At 41.6% G+C, this 20982-nt stretch overlaps 1 protein-coding gene across 3 annotated transcripts in view; it reads right to left on the reverse strand.

Annotated features, from left to right (window-relative positions):
• The window catches only part of ARHGAP21 (Rho GTPase activating protein 21), a 149314-nt gene that overhangs the window by 3583 nt on the left and 124749 nt on the right, over positions 1-20982 (reverse strand). For all 3 annotated transcript variants that reach the window (XM_063127595.1, XM_063127603.1, XM_063127589.1), the window contains 16 exons: positions 15221-15379; positions 15029-15128; positions 14891-14927; positions 14037-14162; positions 12584-12868; positions 9696-9760; positions 9438-9586; positions 8000-8148; positions 7725-7880; positions 7558-7636; positions 5479-5552; positions 5301-5390; positions 3297-3422; positions 3064-3105; positions 2593-2698; positions 542-573 (listed from right to left, as the gene is read on the reverse strand). In XM_063127595.1, the coding sequence (XP_062983665.1) occupies positions 542-573; positions 2593-2698; positions 3064-3105; positions 3297-3422; positions 5301-5390; positions 5479-5552; positions 7558-7636; positions 7725-7880; positions 8000-8148; positions 9438-9586; positions 9696-9760; positions 12584-12868; positions 14037-14162; positions 14891-14927; positions 15029-15128; positions 15221-15379 (1775 nt within the window). The remainder of the gene's footprint in view (positions 1-541; positions 574-2592; positions 2699-3063; positions 3106-3296; positions 3423-5300; positions 5391-5478; positions 5553-7557; positions 7637-7724; positions 7881-7999; positions 8149-9437; positions 9587-9695; positions 9761-12583; positions 12869-14036; positions 14163-14890; positions 14928-15028; positions 15129-15220; positions 15380-20982) is intronic.

Below are 20982 nucleotides of genomic sequence, written 5' to 3' on the forward strand. Positions count from 1 at the left end.
TATGTGCAATGATTGGCGATCTGCACCAAATCCACATCAAGCCTCCAATCTAAACTGATAGGCCATCTTCCAAAGAGCCCATATGCAAAGTTATGAATTGTGTGCAAGTTTACAAGCTGTAAGTCTAAATCACAAAAAACTGGATGTTTAGTCAACCAAACAAAGCCAATGAAGAACCTAAGGAGGTTCGCTTGGCACCTACATTATATTCTTTTAGACGCCAGGTGAAGACCTTTTTATTCTCCCAGTATTTTAACAGTCTATAAATTAATTTTAACTTTGCTGTTCTAAATTTGTATTTTAAAATTGTATTTTTGCATTGCTGCTGTTTGTATCTTGGTTGTGCTTTTATACTGTATTTTATATTATGGTCTTATACTGTTGTTTTACACTTTGAATTGTCTTAATTTTGTAAACTGCCCACAGAGCTTCGGCTATTGGGCGGTATAGAAATGCGATAAATTAATTAAATAAGTAAAAATAAAATCTTTAGGTGTGTGGGTGGGTGTATGTATGTATTATATGAAATATAATGATTTACCTTAGATTTTGCAGAGTCACTAGTAGCTGAATCTGTAGGGGGGAGAAATAAAAATACAGCACTTTAGTAATCACTGCACAAGTTTTGCCTTTTGCTCTAGACCAGCCTTTCTCAACCTGGGGCGCTCCAGATGTGTTGGACTGCATCTCCCAGAATGCCCCAGCCAGCAGAGCTGGCTGGGGCATTCTGGGAGTTGTAGTCCAACACATCTGGAGCGCCCCAGGTTGAGAAAGGCTGCTCTAGACAATGCTGGACGAATGAACAAAGACAAGCACGGAACAAAATGTGAGAGCAAAGTAGGAACAAAAAATTTAAATAATCAGAACAAAGTAAGGGCTCACAAAGATGCAAGCTGCACCACAGAAAGCCACCGCCATGAAAGGATGCCGTGAGTTGTAGGCAGAATCAGCTCAATGACAGAAATGGCAAAGGAGCCCTGTTCTTCTAAATAAAACAAAACAGAAATACTAATATTTATTCCATGTTCTAAGTACACAGCCCTGCAAAACCGCAGCTGAGAGACCTTTTCAGGATTGTACTCTGTACACTCCTGCAAATGAAATGCACCATTTTAGTTTTATTTATTTTTTTAATTTTTTTTTTAGAGAGCTTTTGGCTACCTTCTAAAACAATTTTTAAAAAGTTATTTTTGTAAAACCACATTTGTCTGCTGTCAAACTGTTTGCACTGGGGTTAACATCCGAATGCTCCAATTTCACATTCAGGCGCTCCTGCGAGCTGCACGCATTTATGAAATTTTCATTTGTCACTCGCTAGATTTCCACAGCTATCAGTTTTGTACTTATCTCAAAAACAAGCGCTATTATGAAATGAAAAATGGACACCATAATTTTACTGTCTGGCAAAAAAACAAACCACGGAGGCTATACAGTTATAAAGGGGGTACGGAGGGGCTAGCACAAAGACCCAAATACATTTTGCTTTGCCATTCTCCAACTCTCAGGGGGGTCCCCCCCCTCCAACCTCAGAATTAATGAGCTGAGCCCCATGCCATGCCCCTTTTAACACATGGCTAATGACTAGAAAAACCGGTGGACCATACCATGCTATTTCTCCTCAGGGTCTGCTTCAGAAATAACAAGAAACAGCAGAAACACTTTAAAAAAAGTAGTACTGATCTGTTCAAATACTCTTTAAAAGAAAAAAAAATTACAGTACAGATCAACTCATTCTTTGTGCATTTACAAGAAACGGGGGTTTCTGCAGACAAGGCAGCTACAATGTGGGCAACAGTCCTCCTTCTTCCTACAGTTCCAGCTGTCCATCAGTGACATCACAGAGTCCATTAGTGACATCACCGTGTGATAGACTCCTCCTACTTCTCCTGTCACAACATCAGGATAGAGGGACTGTTTCAATAAAATGCTGAAAAAAGTCTTCTACGAACTAGAACACAAACTAGAGACAAAGGGATAACATTTGTGAACAACATGCTTGGTTAGTGAAGCAGCGTGGGGGAAAGTCGCCGAGAGAGTTTGCAACAGTAGTTCCTTAGCCAAATAATAAAGTGACCGTCATTAAGCAGAAGCAACACGTTTCATCATTTATAAACACACTATTAAAGAATACTTCCGGGGTGGGGGGGAATATAGGTTAGTTGTCACGCAAAGTGAATTTTAAAATGTTGATTTGCCTTCCTAAGTGTGAAAATTAGCACTATCTGCACAGAGTGTAGAAGTTAAAAGCTTTCTGCCACCCAATCTACCACTTTACACACTTAACAGGTATATGGTCCGTCTAATGGTAAGAATCACATGGTTAATGACACAATAGATAGGAAGCATGCGGAGTTGCGTTCATGGTCTAAGAATTACACACTTCAGTTCACCAAGAAAGCTTTCCCACCTACGTCATGCAACATGCCCGACCGCGGTCACATCCTTTAAACAAAACATCCAAGATCATGTAGATAAGATAAGAAGGGAAAAATCAAGTTATTAGCAAAGACAGGAAATAGAAGAAGATTGTAACGAATCATTGGAATAGAATTTTCTAGCCTACAGACTAACACCCGTTCAGGCAAGAGTTACCTGATACGTCTCCAGGAGATACTCCCGTCCTTCCAATGTTGGTGAGTAAATGATCTATGTTTGGCACTGGCTGAGATTCTACTGTGTTTTCCTCCTGAACTGCTGTCTACAGTTAATAAACAAAGATCTCTTCATCATCGTGTCACAGTAAGTGGCTTCATCACCATTCAACAGTATTTAGAAAACCACAATTATTCACCTGAGAACTGATTCTTCAAATATTCTAATCTTGCCATATAACATTTAAAGGAGAAAAACCCAAGAAGTAGGGTAAAATGGAGAAAATTATTATTCTAGTGGAGAAACCCTCAGTTACTGCATCTTATTTACTATTTTTGATACTACATAAAGAGCTAGAAAATGGTTGGAGCTATAGGAAAACAGGTACTCATTTTAGAGACAAGTTTATGGTATAGCCTAAATTAAAAGGGGGGGGGGTTAGAATCCAAATAGTTAAGGATCGGTACTTACAAGGGGCTCTTCAGCATCATCTTCTGCGAAAAACCAGTCATGCTACAATTTAAAATAAAAGATGTGAAAACCCCACAGAAGTTAAGTCATAAAAATGTGGGCATAGCAGAAACAAAAGGAAACAAAGAGTGAGTAGCTCATAGAAGAAGAAGAATCAGAATCAAAACCGGTCTAGCTAAAGCAACAAGCCTGCTGTGCAATTTGTCTCAAGAGAGTGAAATGAATTCACTTACTTTTTGGATAAGTGTTTCTACAATTTTGTATTGATCTGGCATGTGGGTAACCATGTGTGTCATGTTATCTTCAGATGTTCTCACAAGAGTTGGACCAAATACTATTGCCAGGTTTCTTGGTTCCATCTGACAAGCAAAGAAAATAAATCTGATATATTCATTTGCAGCAGGAATAAGGCTTATGTATACATACTTATAGTCATATTTATACATCCTTTGAAAAAGCAGAAGTCCCTGATAGAGGGACTGGTTTTGCTAGGGGAGTCCAGTTATTCATGCTGCAGACCAGGGATGGGGAACATGTGGACCACCAGATGTTGTTGGGCTATAACAGCCATCAGCCCTGGCCACTGTAGCCAATGGCAAAAGATCTTAGGAGTTGCAGTCCAACAACTGCAGGGCCACATGTTCCTCTTGTAGACTAAAATGTCAAAGCAACAGCAGCACAGCAAACTACAGAACAATCCCTCCTAATGCTGACACGAATGTGAAACGGCCTTACACGGAAAACCAAGCCATTGTTCTATTTAGGCCACCATTGTCTGTTCTATCCAGTAGTCAATTCTTCATGGTGTCCGGTCTGAAGATATCAGTAACTGAATTGGGACCCTTCCTTATCACCCACCTCCCAATCTAAAGGCACAGAGCTCTACATTAATTTATTATTATTTATTTATTTAAAACATTTGTATCCCGCCCTATATCATTAAGATCTCAGAGTGGCGTACAGATAAAAACATATAGTATAAAACAAATATGCACAGTTAAAAACAAATTAAACCATGAGCCAAGTTAAAACAATATATAATTTAAAAGCAGTTAAAACAGTTAATCCCATGGCAGGTTTTGAAGCGCCAACCCAATGTAATGCAGGTGATTTTCTTAGGCACCAAACTAGGCAGCTATTATTATTATTATTGTTGTTGTTATTATTATTATTATTTAGAATATTTATATACCGCTCCCCATTGAAAAATTTCAGAGTGGTGTACAAGGTAAAATGAAAATAAAAACAGAATAAAACAGTTGAAACAAAATTTAAAAAGAAGCAAAAATCAGAACTCCAAGGCTGCATGTTAAAGAAAGGCTTCTTGGAATAAAGATGTTTTCAGGAGGCGCCGAAAGGATTCTGCAACTATGTGCTCAGCTGCGGTTGTTCCCATGAAATCTAGAAGATGCATTTCTCCTGCAGCAAGTCTTAAAGTTGTTACCCTCCACTCAGCATATGGGTTTCCTAGCCATGCAGCAGCTGGGGAACATGGGTGGGAAGGTGCTGTTGCAATCGTATCCTGCTTGTGGGTTCCTGGTCGACAGCTGGTTGGCCACTGAGTGAACAGAGTGCTGGACTAGATGGACCCTTGGTCTGATCCAGTAGGGCTCTTCTTATGTTCTTATGCTCCGGGTGAGGGGCTTTGAACACTGAACCGCCCCGCCTCCACCCCATCCTCTATGCCCGGCATCCCTAGCTATAACTCAGCTGGAGGGAAAAGTTGTTTCAAAGCCCAGAGACTTTGCTCTCCCACAAAGGTTGTGGACCTGGGTATACAACTCAAGGAAAAGAAAAGAAAATTACACTTGATCAGCAAAGCTGGGAATCTCCCCTCTCCTCTCCCAAACTGTAGATGAAAAGCAGCTCACTAAGATGTAGGATGGCCATGATTTCACAGCCAGTAATGGAGGGTTCTTTGGTAGCCCCTTGTATTCCTTCACTTGCTTTACACAGGTAGTGGGTTCCCCCCCACACACACACACACACTCACAAAGCTAAGGTAGTGGGTTCCCCCACCCCACCCCACCCATACACACTCACAATGCTAAATCAATCACCAAGCAGAGAAAATGAATGCAACCTTTAAAAAACCCCGGGGAAGACCCAATTTATATCCAGGGGACACGGTGCTATTATCATGCCTCCAACAAAACAAAACAGAAGCAAATAAACAAAAACACCCCAAATCCAATTATCTTGAAGATAAGACCTTGTGTGACATGTAATCCAGGTACCTTGTTCTTTTCTGAGTTTTCTGCTACAGTCTTCAGATGTGCAGAGAGAAATTTGAGTGTTTCATAATGGTGCTCAGGTAAATCACGGATCTGAAACATGTGATTTTAGCACAGAGTTTAAAAATAAGCAGAAATATAAAACTCTGCATCAGATCAGGTATATCCAAAATCAGCATACCAGCCTTTTCAGTGTTTTTAGTCGCTCCACAGGATCTTCTTTTCTATTGGCATCTATGAAATCTGCATATTTGTCTGCCGAGAGAGAAAATAATTTTACCGCAAGACACCAAATGTGTAAAACGGAGAAAGACAGAGCTGCAAAAGAGTGGCTCAAATATCATATGGCAGGGGTCTCCGACGTTTTTGAACCCATGGGCACATTTGGGAGGTTGAGAAACTGCTGTTGGCATCATCACAAAATGGCTGCCATGGAGGATGTGACCAGTCACATGATGGCTGCCGGGGCCCCCTAGGTAGTCAAAAGAGGGGTGGGGGTGGGAGAAAGACTGGAAGGGAGGAGAAACAGCAAGGCCAGGCTAGAGGCTAGGAGTGGGGAGAGAAACTGCAAGTTAGAAGTACTTGGGTGGAGAGAAATAGCAAGACTGGGAGACAGGAGAGACAAAAGAGAGCAAAGTGTCTGTGCAAACAGAAGACATTTGGGCGGGGACAGGAAGCAGCCCTTTCCTTCTCTTCCTGCCCGCTGAACAGCTGATGGGCAGCAGCTTCAGGGGAACGAAGGGAAACCTGTTGCCCTAATGTTTGTCAAGATAATTTTTTTAAATTGGCAGGGAGCGGAGAGCTTCACGAGTGCTGTTGGAGGTCCCTGCGGGCACCGCCTTGAAGTCCGCTGTCCTACGGAGCTATGGCGTGAACACAGGCAGGGAATGCAGCCGCCTCTGTTCATTATAAAGCGAGCAAGGGGCCATTCAGCCTGAGTGGGTTTCTGAATCCTGTCGACTAGAAATTCTATAGAAACGCACGTCTATCCAGAAATAGAGGCTATAAGTTGAAAGTCACATGAGGTGAATTTTTAATAAAGCAAAACGTTACTTGAAAAAATTTGATATGAACATAGGAAGCTGCCTTATACTGTGTCAGACCATTGGTCCATCTACCCCGGTACTATCAACACTGACTAGCAGTGGCTCTCTCCAGGGTTTCAGGCAGGTGTTTCTCCTGCCCTACCTGGAGGTGCTGGGAATCGAACCTGGGACCTTCTGCATGTAAAGCAATGAACAGTATTTATTGATGCTCATACACATCAGTATATACTTGACCTGTAACAGCTGCTGTTGCCACCTTTTTAAGTGGTCATGCTCCTGCGCCTTTGGGATAGAGAAATTAATGCTGGTAAAGCCTTTCCTGACCAGCTCAATTTCTGTGTCAGGCTGCTGTCAAAGGCACAGGAGCAGGGCTGCTAAAAAAAGTGGCCACCCCAGTAACAGCCACATGTCCTGAACCCACAGTCCATCACCCACCAGCTTGTAACCAACCTAAGGCCGGGCCTGCGTAATGTCTGACCCACCTACCCAAATGGTTACGTCACCAGCCAGGTCCATCTAGCTCAGTATTGCCTACTCTGAGTGGCAGCAGCTGTCCGGGATCTCAGAGAATGGTCATTCCCATCACCTATTACCTGGTTTTTCACACTGGATGGGGACTGAATCAGTGACCTTTGGCGAACAAAGCATGTGCTCTACCACTGAGGCATTGTTTCTCAACCTGTGTTAAGCAAGAGCAGCTTGCTGAGTTTAAGCAACACCAAAATGAATGGGAACAGTGCATATTGACTGAACTCAAGCAGTGAAATAAAATGGAGTGGCCGGACAGAAGGAAACCATTTATTAAGTAGCGAAAATATATATCTAGAATAGCAGCCTTACACAAACTGCTGCTCTCCATGCTGGCTGGGACCAATTTTGGAGATCAGAGAGTTGGAAAGGGCCATTTAGGCCATCGAGTCCAACCCCCTGCTCAGTGCAGGAATCAATCAATTCAATAGTATAAAAGTCAGAAGTGTTGGGAGTATACTAGATATGATTTAGAAGTCAGCAGACCTGTTAATCTAAATTTAAATTTATTCTACCATGAGGAATCTACCGTGACCCAGTTCACACGTAACTGTGGCAATGTTAATGAGTGGGCGGGTCGTTGCTTCATTTGCTGGCAGAAATTGTTGCTGCTATGTGTGAATCTGGTCAGTACAGGTTTTTAAATACAAATGCTTTTTTTCTCCCAATATAGAACAAAAACTCACCATTAGTAAAGAGAGGTTCTGGAAGCTTTCTGAAGAAGGATTTCAGTAAACTACTTATGACATTCAGGTCTCGCCATTTCTAAGAATTGAGAAAAGAGACTATTCATGTTATCCTGTAGTTAACAGGACAAGATTTTAGAGCTAGAAATATAGAGGTCTTTACTCACATCATCCTGAACATCGATGTCAGTCATGCCTTTGTTGAGTTCTTCTTGCATGCTTGAGATGGCAGCGTTATTTCCAGGAACCCTATAAATACCTGTATACTCAAGACCCCTTTCTTCAACTAATTTGCAGCATATATCAACTATTAGTGGAATATACTGAAAAATCCAAGAGAAAGAGAGAGAAAGAGATTTTTTTTTTTTGCTATTTGTGCCTCACAGGGAAGCATTTTCAAAGCAAAATGAAAATTCTTTTTTTTTAAAAAAAAAACTAATACCTTATTGCTCTGAGCTGGGGGACAGTCATCTAATCTGACCCCAAAGGTCCCAGCCGCAGATGGCTTCTTCTCAAAGGTTTTTCTCATGATGCTCGGAATGTTTTTTCGCCATGTACCTTTGTCTTTCGGTGGGCTTGTCTCATCTTTTTCTTAAGGGAGAAAAGCAAACAGGAAAACAGATTTTTTACAACAATTCATTCAGAGGACAAGTTGAGCTATGTGCAACCATAGGAAATTTAGCCCTTGAAGGCTTTGATAAAAAGCCATGTTTTAACTTGGTGCCGAAATGAAGCCAGTGTTAGCGCTAGTCGGACCTCCAAGGGGAGGGTATTCCACAAACAGGGTGCCACAACAGAGAAAGCCCTCTCCCACGTCCCACCATAATGTATGTCTTGTGTTGGTGGGACGCAGTGGAGGGCTCCACAAATCTCAGGCAGGCATATATAGGGAGATGTGAGGTCCCAAGCCATTTAGGGCTTTGAATGTCATTGCCATCACCTTGAATTCCAACCAGAAGCGTATAAGAAGCCAATGCAATTCTTTTAAGACTGATGTTATATGGTCTTTATAAGATGTTCCAGTGAACAGTCTAGCTGCTGCATTTTGCACCAGCTATAACTTCTGAGTCATCTTCAAGGGCAGCCCCACATTGAGTGCATTGCAGTAGTCTAACTGGGAAGTTCCAAGGGTACTGAACACACTCAGCTCCTTCTGAGCTGTTTTAGGATTCTTTTCTAAAGACCTTTGCACTTCTGCAAACCTTGGGGTTATTTTGAATCTGCTGATACCTCCCTCTTGCTTGTGGGTGGTGCATTTTTGGTTACATAAATGCAAGCAGCCAACGATTTGAATCAATTTCAGCATACAACCAATACGAAATGAAGTGCATTCTAATACAGAAGGTTGAAACGAACAATGTCAAAAGAGTTTGTGAAGGTAAAACATGACTGAAGTTTTTAAAATGGATATTTTCATGTACGGTGAGATTAGAGCTTAAATCTCAAGCCTGAGGACAGGGACAGTTTTACTGCTGACATTTGTAAGCTGCTTTGAGAGACTTTGGGGCTGAAGGGTGAGGTAAAAAAAAGTTTAAAGCAATAAATAAACAAACAAATAAATAGCATATATTGGTCATCAACCAACACATCAACTCTGAAACTTCCCTATTATTGGATGATAAGAGAGGTTCTTCTTATTGGCTATGGGCAGAGAGAAAGAGAGTGGGAGAAGGGAGGGAGAGAGAGAGAGAGAGAGAGAGAGAGAGAGAGAGAGAGAGAGAGAGAGAAAGAGAGACCTTTCCGGTCGCAAGAATCAATGAAACTCCTATGTGCAGCAAATAATATAATCATAGCCCTATGCATTTTCATCATCTGGTCTTCCTCAGTGTAAACCAGGAATTGTTTATTGTTATGCATATTGTTATGCATAGCACAGGTACCTTTAGGAAGGAATTTCCTTTCAGATTCATCCTTGGGAGAATGTGGGCTCTGGGTTCTTTGCTCGGTTTTAGTGCCAAGGAATGTCTGCCTTATGCTCAGGCTCTGACGAGGTGTTTTGGGGGAGGGTTCCGTTTTCCCACTTGAAGTACTGGAAAACATATATACAGAGAGAGAGAGAGAGAGAGAGAGATTATTCAGAAGCAGGGAATCTCTGCGTCAGACCAACTGGACTATTAGATGGCACTGCGGCCACGTACCTCATCATGGTGCTGTATTCTCTAATCCTCCGGCTAATTAGGTCCCTGCTTGTGACACCTGTGTTCTGTAAAACGAATTGAGAACTAATTTGCAAATCCTGCTTTGAATAACTCTGCAAATGTAAGTTTATCTAGACACATTCAAGAGACTGTAAACTATATGGCAGACAACGAAGGGTAGTTACTGAGATTGTGGTTTCAACGTAGCTAATATATAGGGTGACCATATGAAAAGGAGGACAGGGCTCCTGTATCTTTAACAGTAATGTAGAACAGGGAATTACAGCGGGTGTCAATTGAAGTGGGTGAAATTCCCTCTTCATCTCAACAGTTAAAGCTACACTAGCTATAGTAGAGTGGCCAGATAAAAAAGAGGGCAGGACTTCTGCAGCTTTAACTGCATTGATGAAGAGAGAATTCCACCCTCTTCAATTGACACCTGCTGAAATTCCCTTTTCTACATTACAGTTAAAGATACAGGAGCCTTGTCCTCCTTTTCATATGGTCACCCTACTAATATATCAAAAGGACACGGAATTCAGTGTGTTGGTTATGTGTTGTAAAAGCCCAGTGATTTCAGTAGATTTTAAACACACACTGCTACACCCCAGATTGCAGACATGATTTGAAAACATTTCAAGGAAAACAGTTAAACACTGTGGACCATAGTAAGCAGTACACCCGAACTGTCCTAGTTTTGAATTAAATTTAGTAGTAATGAAATGTGTGTGACTAATGGCTGTTTAAAAATCACAGCCTATTTGTGCACAGATTTGCCGAGCAATTTATGCAACTGTGAAAAATGTTAGCTACCTCTTGTCATGTTCTTATGACAAATCCTCTCTTGGAACAATTATAGTATTTCAGGAGACAGAACAATTCCAAACCTACTTTAATGAAATACTGTGACTAATGTCTGTGTAGACGTATCCAGCTATTCATACCCACATCTGCACACCACTTTAAACAGGGATGCAGGAATTAAACTTTAAGAGCAATATGATCCTTGGATTATTATTTTTTAAACTCTATTCCACGTAAACTACATGGGCTGCAAAATCAAGCAAAGTGCATTCATCTTTTACTAGATACTCGTCCTGGCTGATAGAACTAGGCTCAAAGTCCATGAGTTAGGGATGCATAAACAGTGCAATCCTATATATGTCTACGCTAAAGTAAGCTTCATTGTGTTCAGTGGGACTTACTCCCAGATAATTGTGTATAAGATTGCAGCCTAAGATTACTAGTATGTGGCCAGGGTAGGTGAGGAGATATAGGGACTCTGCACCCTGCTCTCTGAACACACAGAGTGCAACATACTTACAGATGTTTATATTTAACCCTGAACATTAGAAGGCTTTGTCAAAAGTGTCTAAGGCCTGATTTTGAGGCACCTTAGATTTTATGATGACATGATACTTTCAGCAGAATAAATCCAGATCAAATCTATGATTTAACAATTAATGTAACAAAATCCTAAAAACGTAGAGCTCAAAGAAAGGGACCACTGATGGACATTAACTAAAGCTATAATCCCATGCACATTTACCTGGGAGTTAAATGTCAGTGGATTCAGTGGGACGTACAACTGAACAGACATGCATAGGGTTGGGTTGTAAAATTAGTTTAAGTACAGCTACTACTTAACTATCTAGTTTTATCTATTGGTTAATTAAATTTTAGGAAAAATAATTAGAACTACTTTTGGAACTATTCCGAAGTAGTTACAATTTCAACTGCTTTATTATAGCAACTTCTGCTTCCTCTAGGTTGATAATTAAACTATTTTGTAAAATAGGTTGAATAAAACAATTTACTATGGTCTAGGAACTGTGAAGTGCAATCCTATACACATTTATTCAAAAGTAAGTCTGACTGTGTTCAATGAGGCTTATTTCCAGGCAAATGTGCACAAAATTGCGGTTTTAGACATTTATTTTATTCAAGCAAGCAGTGCAAATTGTTTTGTATGAGTTGAATATTTCATAAAAGAAATAGCTTTATCTACTTCTCTTTTGGAAGGATACCTAATACAGGATGTACCTGGAAGTAGTCGAAGCAGCCCTGTAAACAGCAAATTCCATTCAGGCCTTCCCACCCCTCCTTTACTATGGTTCTCTCTGTAGGGCAGCTGCTTGAATTGCTACTAAAATATTCAGAGTGTAGCGCCCACCCCACCCCACCCCACTCATAGAAATGCTTTATACTGACAATGCATGCTCCTAACAAGTAACTTCTCAGTGTGACAAATACCTGTAAGAATGGATGCTACACCTGCCCATATTTACAGGTAGGTCTGTATTTTTCTGACTGATTTAGTCTTTCCCTTGGTATCTATACTTTCTTAGTTTGATAATAAGGAAAGGAAAGGAACCTCTCGTGCAAGCACTGAGTCATTACTGACTCTTGGAGGGATGCCAGCTTTCGCTGACGTTTTCTTGGCAGGCCTTATAGCGACGTGGTTTGCCGTTGCCTTCCCCGGCCGTTATTACCTTTCCCCTAGCTAGCTGGGTACTCATTTTACCGACCTCGGGAGGATAATAGGGTTTTTCCCTCCTAAGGGATGACAATCATTATAATTCTTAGTAGTTAAACTACAGTAACTAACAACCAATAAAAATAGTTTAGCAACTTTTCATAAAGTAGTTGTGATGACAATTCAACTACATGAAAAGTAGTTTCACTACTGCTTATTATTGAAAGAGAATGAATAGGATAGCAATGAAAAATGTTGCTCATGCTGACTTTAATTATACAAGAGTAAGCACCCCTTTCTCACAGTTTAGTGGAATGTCACCAGGTGAACTCGGACAACTAGCTGTGTATCCTTCAGCGAAGTGTGCAAAAGACAACAGAAGAGAGGAACAGACACTTAACAAGCACACCACCTCTTCATTTAAGTTGCTGTTTTCTTGTATAGCTTTAATCCAGGCCAGCATGTCATCCCTATCTTCAGCCTGAAACAGGTATTCGCAATCCGAGGTGGTGAGCCGAAATACATGCTTCCTCTTTGTGTCGCTGTATGAAATGTCTATCAAACAAGCATTGATGCTGATGGGCTGCTCCTCCTCAGGTGGCAGAGTTTGCTCTTTCTTATCCTTGTGCAAGTACAGCGAGCAGCCTTTGAGAACCACGTACATCTGTTTCCATGGCCGGATGCTCCCACCAACTCTCTGGAAAATACAAACCGGCGTTATTATTTATTTAAGATAGCAAGAGGGAGGCACATGGTGCTTTACGTCTTGACGTAAGCAAAAAGGGCAGGACCCTGGTCTGAAGAGGTTACATTCTAAAATTCAACAGTAAAAGAGACAGTGTGGTGTAGTGGCTAAAGTGTTGGACTGGGAGTCGGGAGATCCTGGGTTCGAGTCCCCACTCGGCCATGGAGGCCCACTGGGTGACTTTGGGCCAGTCACAGACTCTCAGCCCAACTAAAAGAGACAAGGGGGGGAGGAGAGACATTCCCTGACTACTGTCCAGGTCATTACTTTCTGAAAAACTCTTAAAAGAAAAGGATACGGCCAAGATTGTACAGAATATCATGACATAAGCCAAAATATGGACATATAGTGCTGGATCCGCCATTCACACTATAGGACTTCTTCGTCCTCTCTTCCCCCACTGCAGCCCTGCATGCACGCTCCAAATTTGTTCTGGAGAGTCCCAAAACGCTCTGGAGCTGGTTTGGGGCAGTGAGGGGGGGTTGCGGGGGAAAGCAAAAATCTTCCCTTTTGCTGGTGGAACACCACCACTGAACGCAACCCCCTTATGCAACAGGACTGCTTTCTAGCAGCATTGTTGACAGGGTGCTGCTTAAACAATTCTCTTGCCCAAATCACCTTTTGTTTGCAGGTCGATGAAGGAGCACAAAACATTTCCACTGATATCATGCCTGGACTTTTCAACTCCAGACTTAAAACATTTTACTGCTAACTCACTACTGGAGAATCTCTCATTGTGGAAACAGCAGTAAGTCAGAGCACTATGGAGCTACAGAGAATCTGACCTGCAAAATGGTCAACCTGATTTTATTAATCTTTTCTGAGTTAATTCTAATTGCTAGAGAATTAGAACATTGCAGCAAGTATATCAGGTCTGGTTTGTTCAATTATGCCAGGAAATGCAGCCTCTAATGTAGATCCCAACTGCTTTTGGGAAAGTTTGAAAAACTGAGGTTTTGTCTAAAGAAAAGCAAACACATTTCTAGTCCCCTTGATGAAGAATGAAAAACCTGCAAACATGGGGGTAGTTTCTATGAAAAGCTTACAAACCAGAGGGCACATGAAGAAGTAGTTACACAATTTGTATTTACCCTTAGCCAGATATTAGGAAGAACAGTACCTTGCCCTTGTCTGTGACTAGCTGTCGGAAATGGAGGCATCCTTCCTTGGAAGCATCACCAAAGACCTCTGAAGAAGAAGCTTTTCTGGACCCTGAGTTTTCTGAAGACGTTTGGCTGTCTGGGGCCTGCAGAAAATACCACAATGGCAGCCTTATAATTAAAGAAGCAAGGAATGATCAACTACCCCTGGCTCATTTCATCAGAAGTCCCGTTCTTCTTTCCTTTCTAGCTGTACAGGTGGAATACAGGGAGAGGACAAAGACAGGCAGCTAACATCATCTGCACAGTACATTCATAACGTACCTAATGGCTGCTAGTCTCTGCATTCTCCCCACCCATCTCACTCTCCCAGAAGGGACAAAGCTCAACCAGTCGCTGGAGAGCCCTGGCATGTTTTGCAGTCTGTCCTTGCTCTCTTTAGTCACACATATAGCTGGCAGCAGTGCTTACGCTGGCTGCATAGCTCAGGCAGTGTGCAACTATACCATATATCACTGGATTATATAGAAACATAGGAAACTGTTCTATAACAAGTCAGACTACTTGTTATAGACTCCAGTATTGTCTACTCTGACTGGCAGCCTCTCTCAGGGGTCTCAGGCAGAGAAAAGTTTTCCCTATCAACTGCTACCTGTTTCTTTTAATTGGCAATGCCAGGAATTGAACCTGGGACCTTGTGCATGCAAAGCATGTGTTCTACCCCTGATCCCTACATAAAACAAAACCACTTTCCATGACTAAAGCTTGCATTCTCACATACTTTTGCCCATCCTAATATTTAAACATAAAACACTAACACAGGTTACTCTTATTTCCATGGTTGATAAATGTTGTTGAATACAAGGTTACTGACCTTTATTCCCTTTAAGCTAGATACATGCTTTATGGTCCTGTAGATGGAAAGTAGATGACAAAGTCAACATTTTTGAAGACACACTTGGAATAAACAGACATTCCTAAATCATATACAGATATTTAAATCAGGACTTACATTTTTTCTTCTCTGTAGTCATCCAATCCTTCATCATAAGACTTGGACCTTTCGCTTTTTGCAGGAAACTGACCTTCCAGAACACTAGTCCTGATAGATTCTGCAGTCAAACCAAATGTATTATTGCCTTTAAAAAACAACAATCATCGTTCATCAATGGATTAGCCAAAGCAGTTTGGACCTTTAACTTACCATGGTCATGGGATAGCTGACGGTGGATTAAAGGGACAAGAGAGGTAGGAGTGGGAGGAACTGTTGTAACAGTAGGTGCTCGCGAGGAAGATGCTGAAATAACAGCAGAAGCTGGAATGTGGCCGATATCATGGTCAGTACTGGGACTAGCTGGCTCATCTACAAAGAAATGTACAGCAAATTAGTACAGCTTAGTAAAAACTTCAAATACCGGTCCAATCTGAGATAATTAGAATCATAGAATAGTAGAGCCGGAAAGGGCCTATAAGGCCATCGAGTCCAACCCCCTGCTCAATGCAGAAATTCACCTTAAAGCTTCCCTGACAGATGGCTGTCCAGCTGCTTCTTAAATGCCTCTAGTGTGGGAGAGCCCATGACTTCCCTAGGTAATTGGTACTGCTCTAACAGTCAGGAAGTTTTTCCTGATGTCCTGCTGGAATCTGGCTTCCTGTAACTTGAGCCCATTATTCCATGTCCTGCACTCTGGGAGGAGCGAGAAGAGGTCCTGGCCCTCCTCTGTGTGACAGTATTTCAAGTATTTGAAGAGTGCTATCATGTATCCCCTCAGTCTTCTCTTCTCCAGGCTAAAGAAGCCCAATTCTTTCAGTTTCTCCTCATAGGGCTTTGTTTCCAGACCTCTGATCATCCTGGTTGCCCTCTTCTGAACACGCTCCAGCTTGTCTGCGTCCTTCTTGAATTGTGGAGCCCAGAACTGGACGCAATACTCTAGATGAGGCCTAACCAGGGCCGAATAGAGAGGAACCAGTACCTCACGCGATTTGGAAGCTATACTTCTATTAATGCAGCCCAAAATAGCATTTGCTTTTTTTGCAGCCACGTCACATTGTTGGCTCATATTCAGCTTGTGATCTACAACAACTCCAAGATCCTTCTCGCTTGTAGTGTTGCTGAGCCAAGTATCTCCCATCTTGTTACGATGCATTTGGTTTCTTTTTTCTAGATGTAGAACCTGGCATTTATACCTATTAATTTTAATTCTGATATTTCAGCCCAGTACTCCAGCCTATCAAGATCACTTTGAAATTTGCTTCTGTCTTCCAAGGTATTAGCTATCCCACCCAATTTTTTGTTGTCTACAAATCTGATAAGCATTCTCTGCACCTCCTCATCCAAATCATTAACAAAAACATTGAAGAACACTGGGCCCAGGACTGAGCCCCACTCGTAACCTCCCCTCAATCTGAGAAGGTACCATTGATAAGCACTCTTTGAGTCCGATTTTGTAGCCAACTGTGGATCCACCTAATAGTTGTTCCATCTAGTTTGTTAATCAGAATATCATGGGGCACTTTGTCAAAACCTTTGCTGAAACTAAGATATATTATGTACACAGTATTCACACAGTCCACAAGGGAGGTTACCCAATCAAAAAATGAGATCAGATTAGTCTGGAAGGATTTGTTCTTGACAAATCCATGTTGGCTTCTAGTAATCACTGCATTGTTTTCAAGGTGCTTACAGACTGACTTCTTTATAATCTGCTTCAAAATTTTCCAGGGATTGATGTCAGACTGACTGGTCTGTAGTTCCCAGGTTCCTCCTTTTTGCCCTTTTTGAGGATAGGGACATTAGCCCTTCTCCAGTCGTCCGGCACCTCACCCATCATCCATGATTTCGTAATGATAATAGACAGCAGTTCTGAGAGTTCTTCTGCCAGCTCTTTTATTACTCTAGGATGCAATTCATCGGGCCCTGGAGATTTGAACTCATTCTAAGAAATTAGGTGTTCCTTGACCATTTGTTTATCAATCTCAAGCTGCAATCCTGCTCCTTCAGCTTGTACTTCACTTTTTCTAAGGGGTGGGGGTCATAGACCTGCTTTTAGAAGAAGACTGAGTCAAAGTAGGAATTGAGCACTTTTTCCTTTTCTTTGTCATCTGTTATCAATTTGCCACCCTCATTGAGTAGTTTAAGCACCATTTCTTTCCTCCCTTTTTTTTAGTATGCACATACCTGAAGAAAGCTATTTTGTTGCTTTTAGCATCCCTCGCTAGCCTCAGCTCATTCTAAATTTTACCCTTCCTGATGCCATTCCTTCACTTCTGTGCTACCTGTCTGTACTCTTCTTTGTTAGCCTGGCCTATCTTCCACTTCCTATATGTATCCCATTTTTGTTTTCAGGTCATCTCTAAGCTTTTTGTGGAGCCCCACTGGTTTCTTCTGTTGTCTTCTATCTTTTTTCCTAGTTGGAATTGTTTTTAATTGTGCCTTTAAAATTTCCTTTTTTAAAAAGGTCCCACCCATCTTTGGGCGTTGCTAGATGAGGCCTTAGCGCGCTTTGAGACCCGGTTTCCCTGCTGTGCGTCCAGATGACGCACTGAGGCCTCCTCTAACGCGCCATAAGCGAAGTCGCTTATGGCGCGCCTTTTTCTGCGGAACGTCTAGCTACTTCCGTGGCTTTTTGCGGCTACACACTTACTCGCGAGTAGCCGCAAAAAGCCACGGACTGCGCACAGCACTCAGCGCTGTGCACATCAGCCGGGGTGGATCCCAAGGGGGGGGGGGAGAGGGGCAGGGGGAAGGCCGGACCTGCCAGGAGAGAGGGGGGGAAGCCGGACATCGACGATGGCAAGGGAGGGGGCAAAGATCGGGGATGGGGCTGCTAAGGGAGCAGGGGAGAAGATCGGTGATGGGGCTGCCGAGGGAGGGGGGGAGAAGATCGGGGACGGGGCTGCTAAGGGAGCGGGGGAGAAGATCGGTGATGGGGCTGCTAAGGGAGCGGGGGAGAAGATCGGGGACAGGATCGGGGATGGCGGATGCAGGGAGTACGAGCGAGCAGGCAGGGGCCTATGGGGAGGGATCAGCAGCGGTTGGGGGGACTAAATTAAAAAAAACCCTTGTCCGCAGTCTTCGGGCCGCACGTGGCCCCTTTAAACTTAAAAAAATGGCCGACGCTGCAGGGCTTCCATCTTCCCTGCGCGTCGGCCATCTAGGAGGCTGGGCAGCGCGCGTTAAAGTTAGTGCGCCGTAGCCCCGCCTCCCTGCCGGCTTATCCCGGCAGGTCTAGCAACGCCCTTTGACTCCTTTTCTCATTAGGGTCACTTGCCACGGGACCTTACTTATTATAGATCTGAGTTTATTAGAATTAGCTTTCCTAAAATCCAGAGTACATGTATGGATTGCTACACTCAGCTTTTGCTTCCTTTAAAATCAAAAACTCAAGTATGATGTGGTCACTTTCCCCCAGAGTTCCCATACTTGACACTTTATCCACTAAGTCGTCCCTATTAGTCAGTATCAATTCTAGCCAATCCTCTTGTTTCTTCCTCTACTTTCTGTAGGAGAAAGTTTTCAGCCACACGTCAGGAATTTCTTGGAGGGGCCACTTTTGGTAGAATTCGTCTCCCAACAGATACTATGAAATTGAAGTTCCCCCATCGCTACTACATTGCACTTCCTTGAAACAATGGCAATTTGCTTATCAAAAGTTTCATCCTCGTCTTCTCCTTGATTGTGTGGTTAGTAGTAGACTCTGACTATCATGTTCCTTTTATTCCTTACTCCATTTATTTTAATCCAGATGCTCTCGATGAGGCTATCAGACTGTATTTCTGTACAAGGATAAGTATTTTTAACATATAGTGGTGTATTGCTCCTGTGGCAATACAACACCAGAGATCTCAACAGTGTGCCGGTGTTCTAATGGCATTTGAGAACTGATGAAAGAAAATGCTTAAGATCATTTGCTACACTTTTCAAAAATATCCACTTCCCCTGACCCCCAAGTTCAAGGTTACACGCAGTCAAATTCATCTTATTATTGGGATTACATGATGATAGACAAAGACTAATATAGTTCCAGTTACAACACAACAGGGGTGAAAAAGAGTAAGAAATGTCAAACTGAACCAAAATTGTCCTGAATCAATACAATTACAGTGCCTTTCTTCTTCATGAAATATGCTTTTCACAAGAGAATATCTATATTTGAATAGAAAGCTGTTTGTCACTACAATCAACCTTAAACCTTAACAAATCAAACAACTGAATGGCTCTTGTCATGTAAATGACCCCTAAGTTAAAATGAAACAAAAACAAATTAAATCAACTACTTTAAAGGTTTGCAAAAATAGCCAGCACAGACATTATAATTAATCTCTAGGCAAAGAAGGAAAATCTTGTTATTTTCACAGAAACTCTATGCCAGTAGCACAAGACAACGATCCCGTTAAAATAATTAATTCAAATCCATAATGCTAGTTCTGATGTGTCAAAAACTGCTACATACCAATTATAGCTTCCAGTAATTGCTCATATAGGTTATCACAGTCTGTACATATCCAGCACCTAGTAGTTTCTATTGCCACAAGGGCCATCCGGCAGTACTCAAGGAAGCCTAAACGTTTGGAGGCTTTCTCAGATTTGAAGAAGTTGCCAAGATGCAGAATAGACATGTATTCTAGGAGATAACACGAAGCCTGAGCTATGAAACGCTAAAAATAACAGGATAAGTCTTTTGTCTACATTTACGTTGTACAGAAAACAACTGTACAGAAATCCAGACCATGAACGTGTTGCTCTGCGATAATTAATCTGTATAGATTCTAGGTGCTACGCATTTTAATATGCTGTGCTTCTGAAAGGCCCATTCAAATATGCAAGCTTTCAGAAACAGAGGTTTATTCTTTTCTTTGAATGAACACATCGGCACGTACTGCATTGTGTTTTCAAAGAGTAATTGATGGCTCTGCTTTAAGGAGGCAAGGCCAGTGGCATCAAAGTTTGGAAGTACATGCACACATACACACACTCACACTTTTAACACAAAATTGCAAACATTTTCAGAAATAGGCAGATTTAGTCATTCTACGATGCCCTCTCTTTATATTAACAGACACTGGAACAATAACTTATAACTGAAATGTCTGAGATGAGAATATGATGACAATCCCGATTAAAAGCTTAGTTACACACAGATATGTACATATAAAACTCACAACTGAAATCTTTCCCCCCAAATTAACGCTGCTCCTAATGCTTTAAAAACTATACACTTTAAAAGCAACCAAATAATTAGTTCTGTGTTTCTACAATTGTAATTTACAATTGCTGATTTTATTTTTCAATCTTTTTTCAAAAGCAGGTTTCAAAAACAAAATACACCATTGTTCAGATTAGAAAAACACAGATATTTCACATCCAATAAAACTTGTTCTCTTTGTTAACTGTTTCCAATAAAAGCTTCTGTGAGTGCTGCGTCTGCAGTTGTTTTGATGCCCCAGACACCAACCAGAATATAGTATCTCTTCTCTCATAGCCAAGAAATGCAGGGATTTGGAGCAAATCCACTAAGATACTGTAGGTTAAGATCATGTTTGTCTATGAGGCAACATGATTGCCCAGAGTACATGATAGTTATCCTACAAAAAGAACTTTTGGATTCCTAGGACAACCAGACACTATTATGCAAAAATCACTCTGATTAAAAACAAAACAAAAATTACAAGTCAAGCAATTAAAACAAGCCCCTCTAGTTTTAACAGGAAGAAAAAGAATAACAATGTTCTAAAAAAAATAATCATCAATGCATTTGTATTGTCAGGCAGGACAGTGTATGGTGCAGTCAGCTGATATACAGAGTCCTGACTGAAAACACTGTCCATTTGTTCAAAATGTACATACCAGAACTCCTGCAGTGAGCTTCACTGTGGCCAGTCTGTAAGGTAGAGGCATATGAAGGATGGAAAAGGAGGGAAGTCACAATAGCATAATTGAAATTAAGAGTATGGTTTGAAATATAT

Source organism: Elgaria multicarinata, chromosome 1 (assembly GCF_023053635.1).
Source record: "Elgaria multicarinata webbii isolate HBS135686 ecotype San Diego chromosome 1, rElgMul1.1.pri, whole genome shotgun sequence".
Taxonomy (NCBI): domain Eukaryota; kingdom Metazoa; phylum Chordata; class Lepidosauria; order Squamata; family Anguidae; genus Elgaria; species Elgaria multicarinata.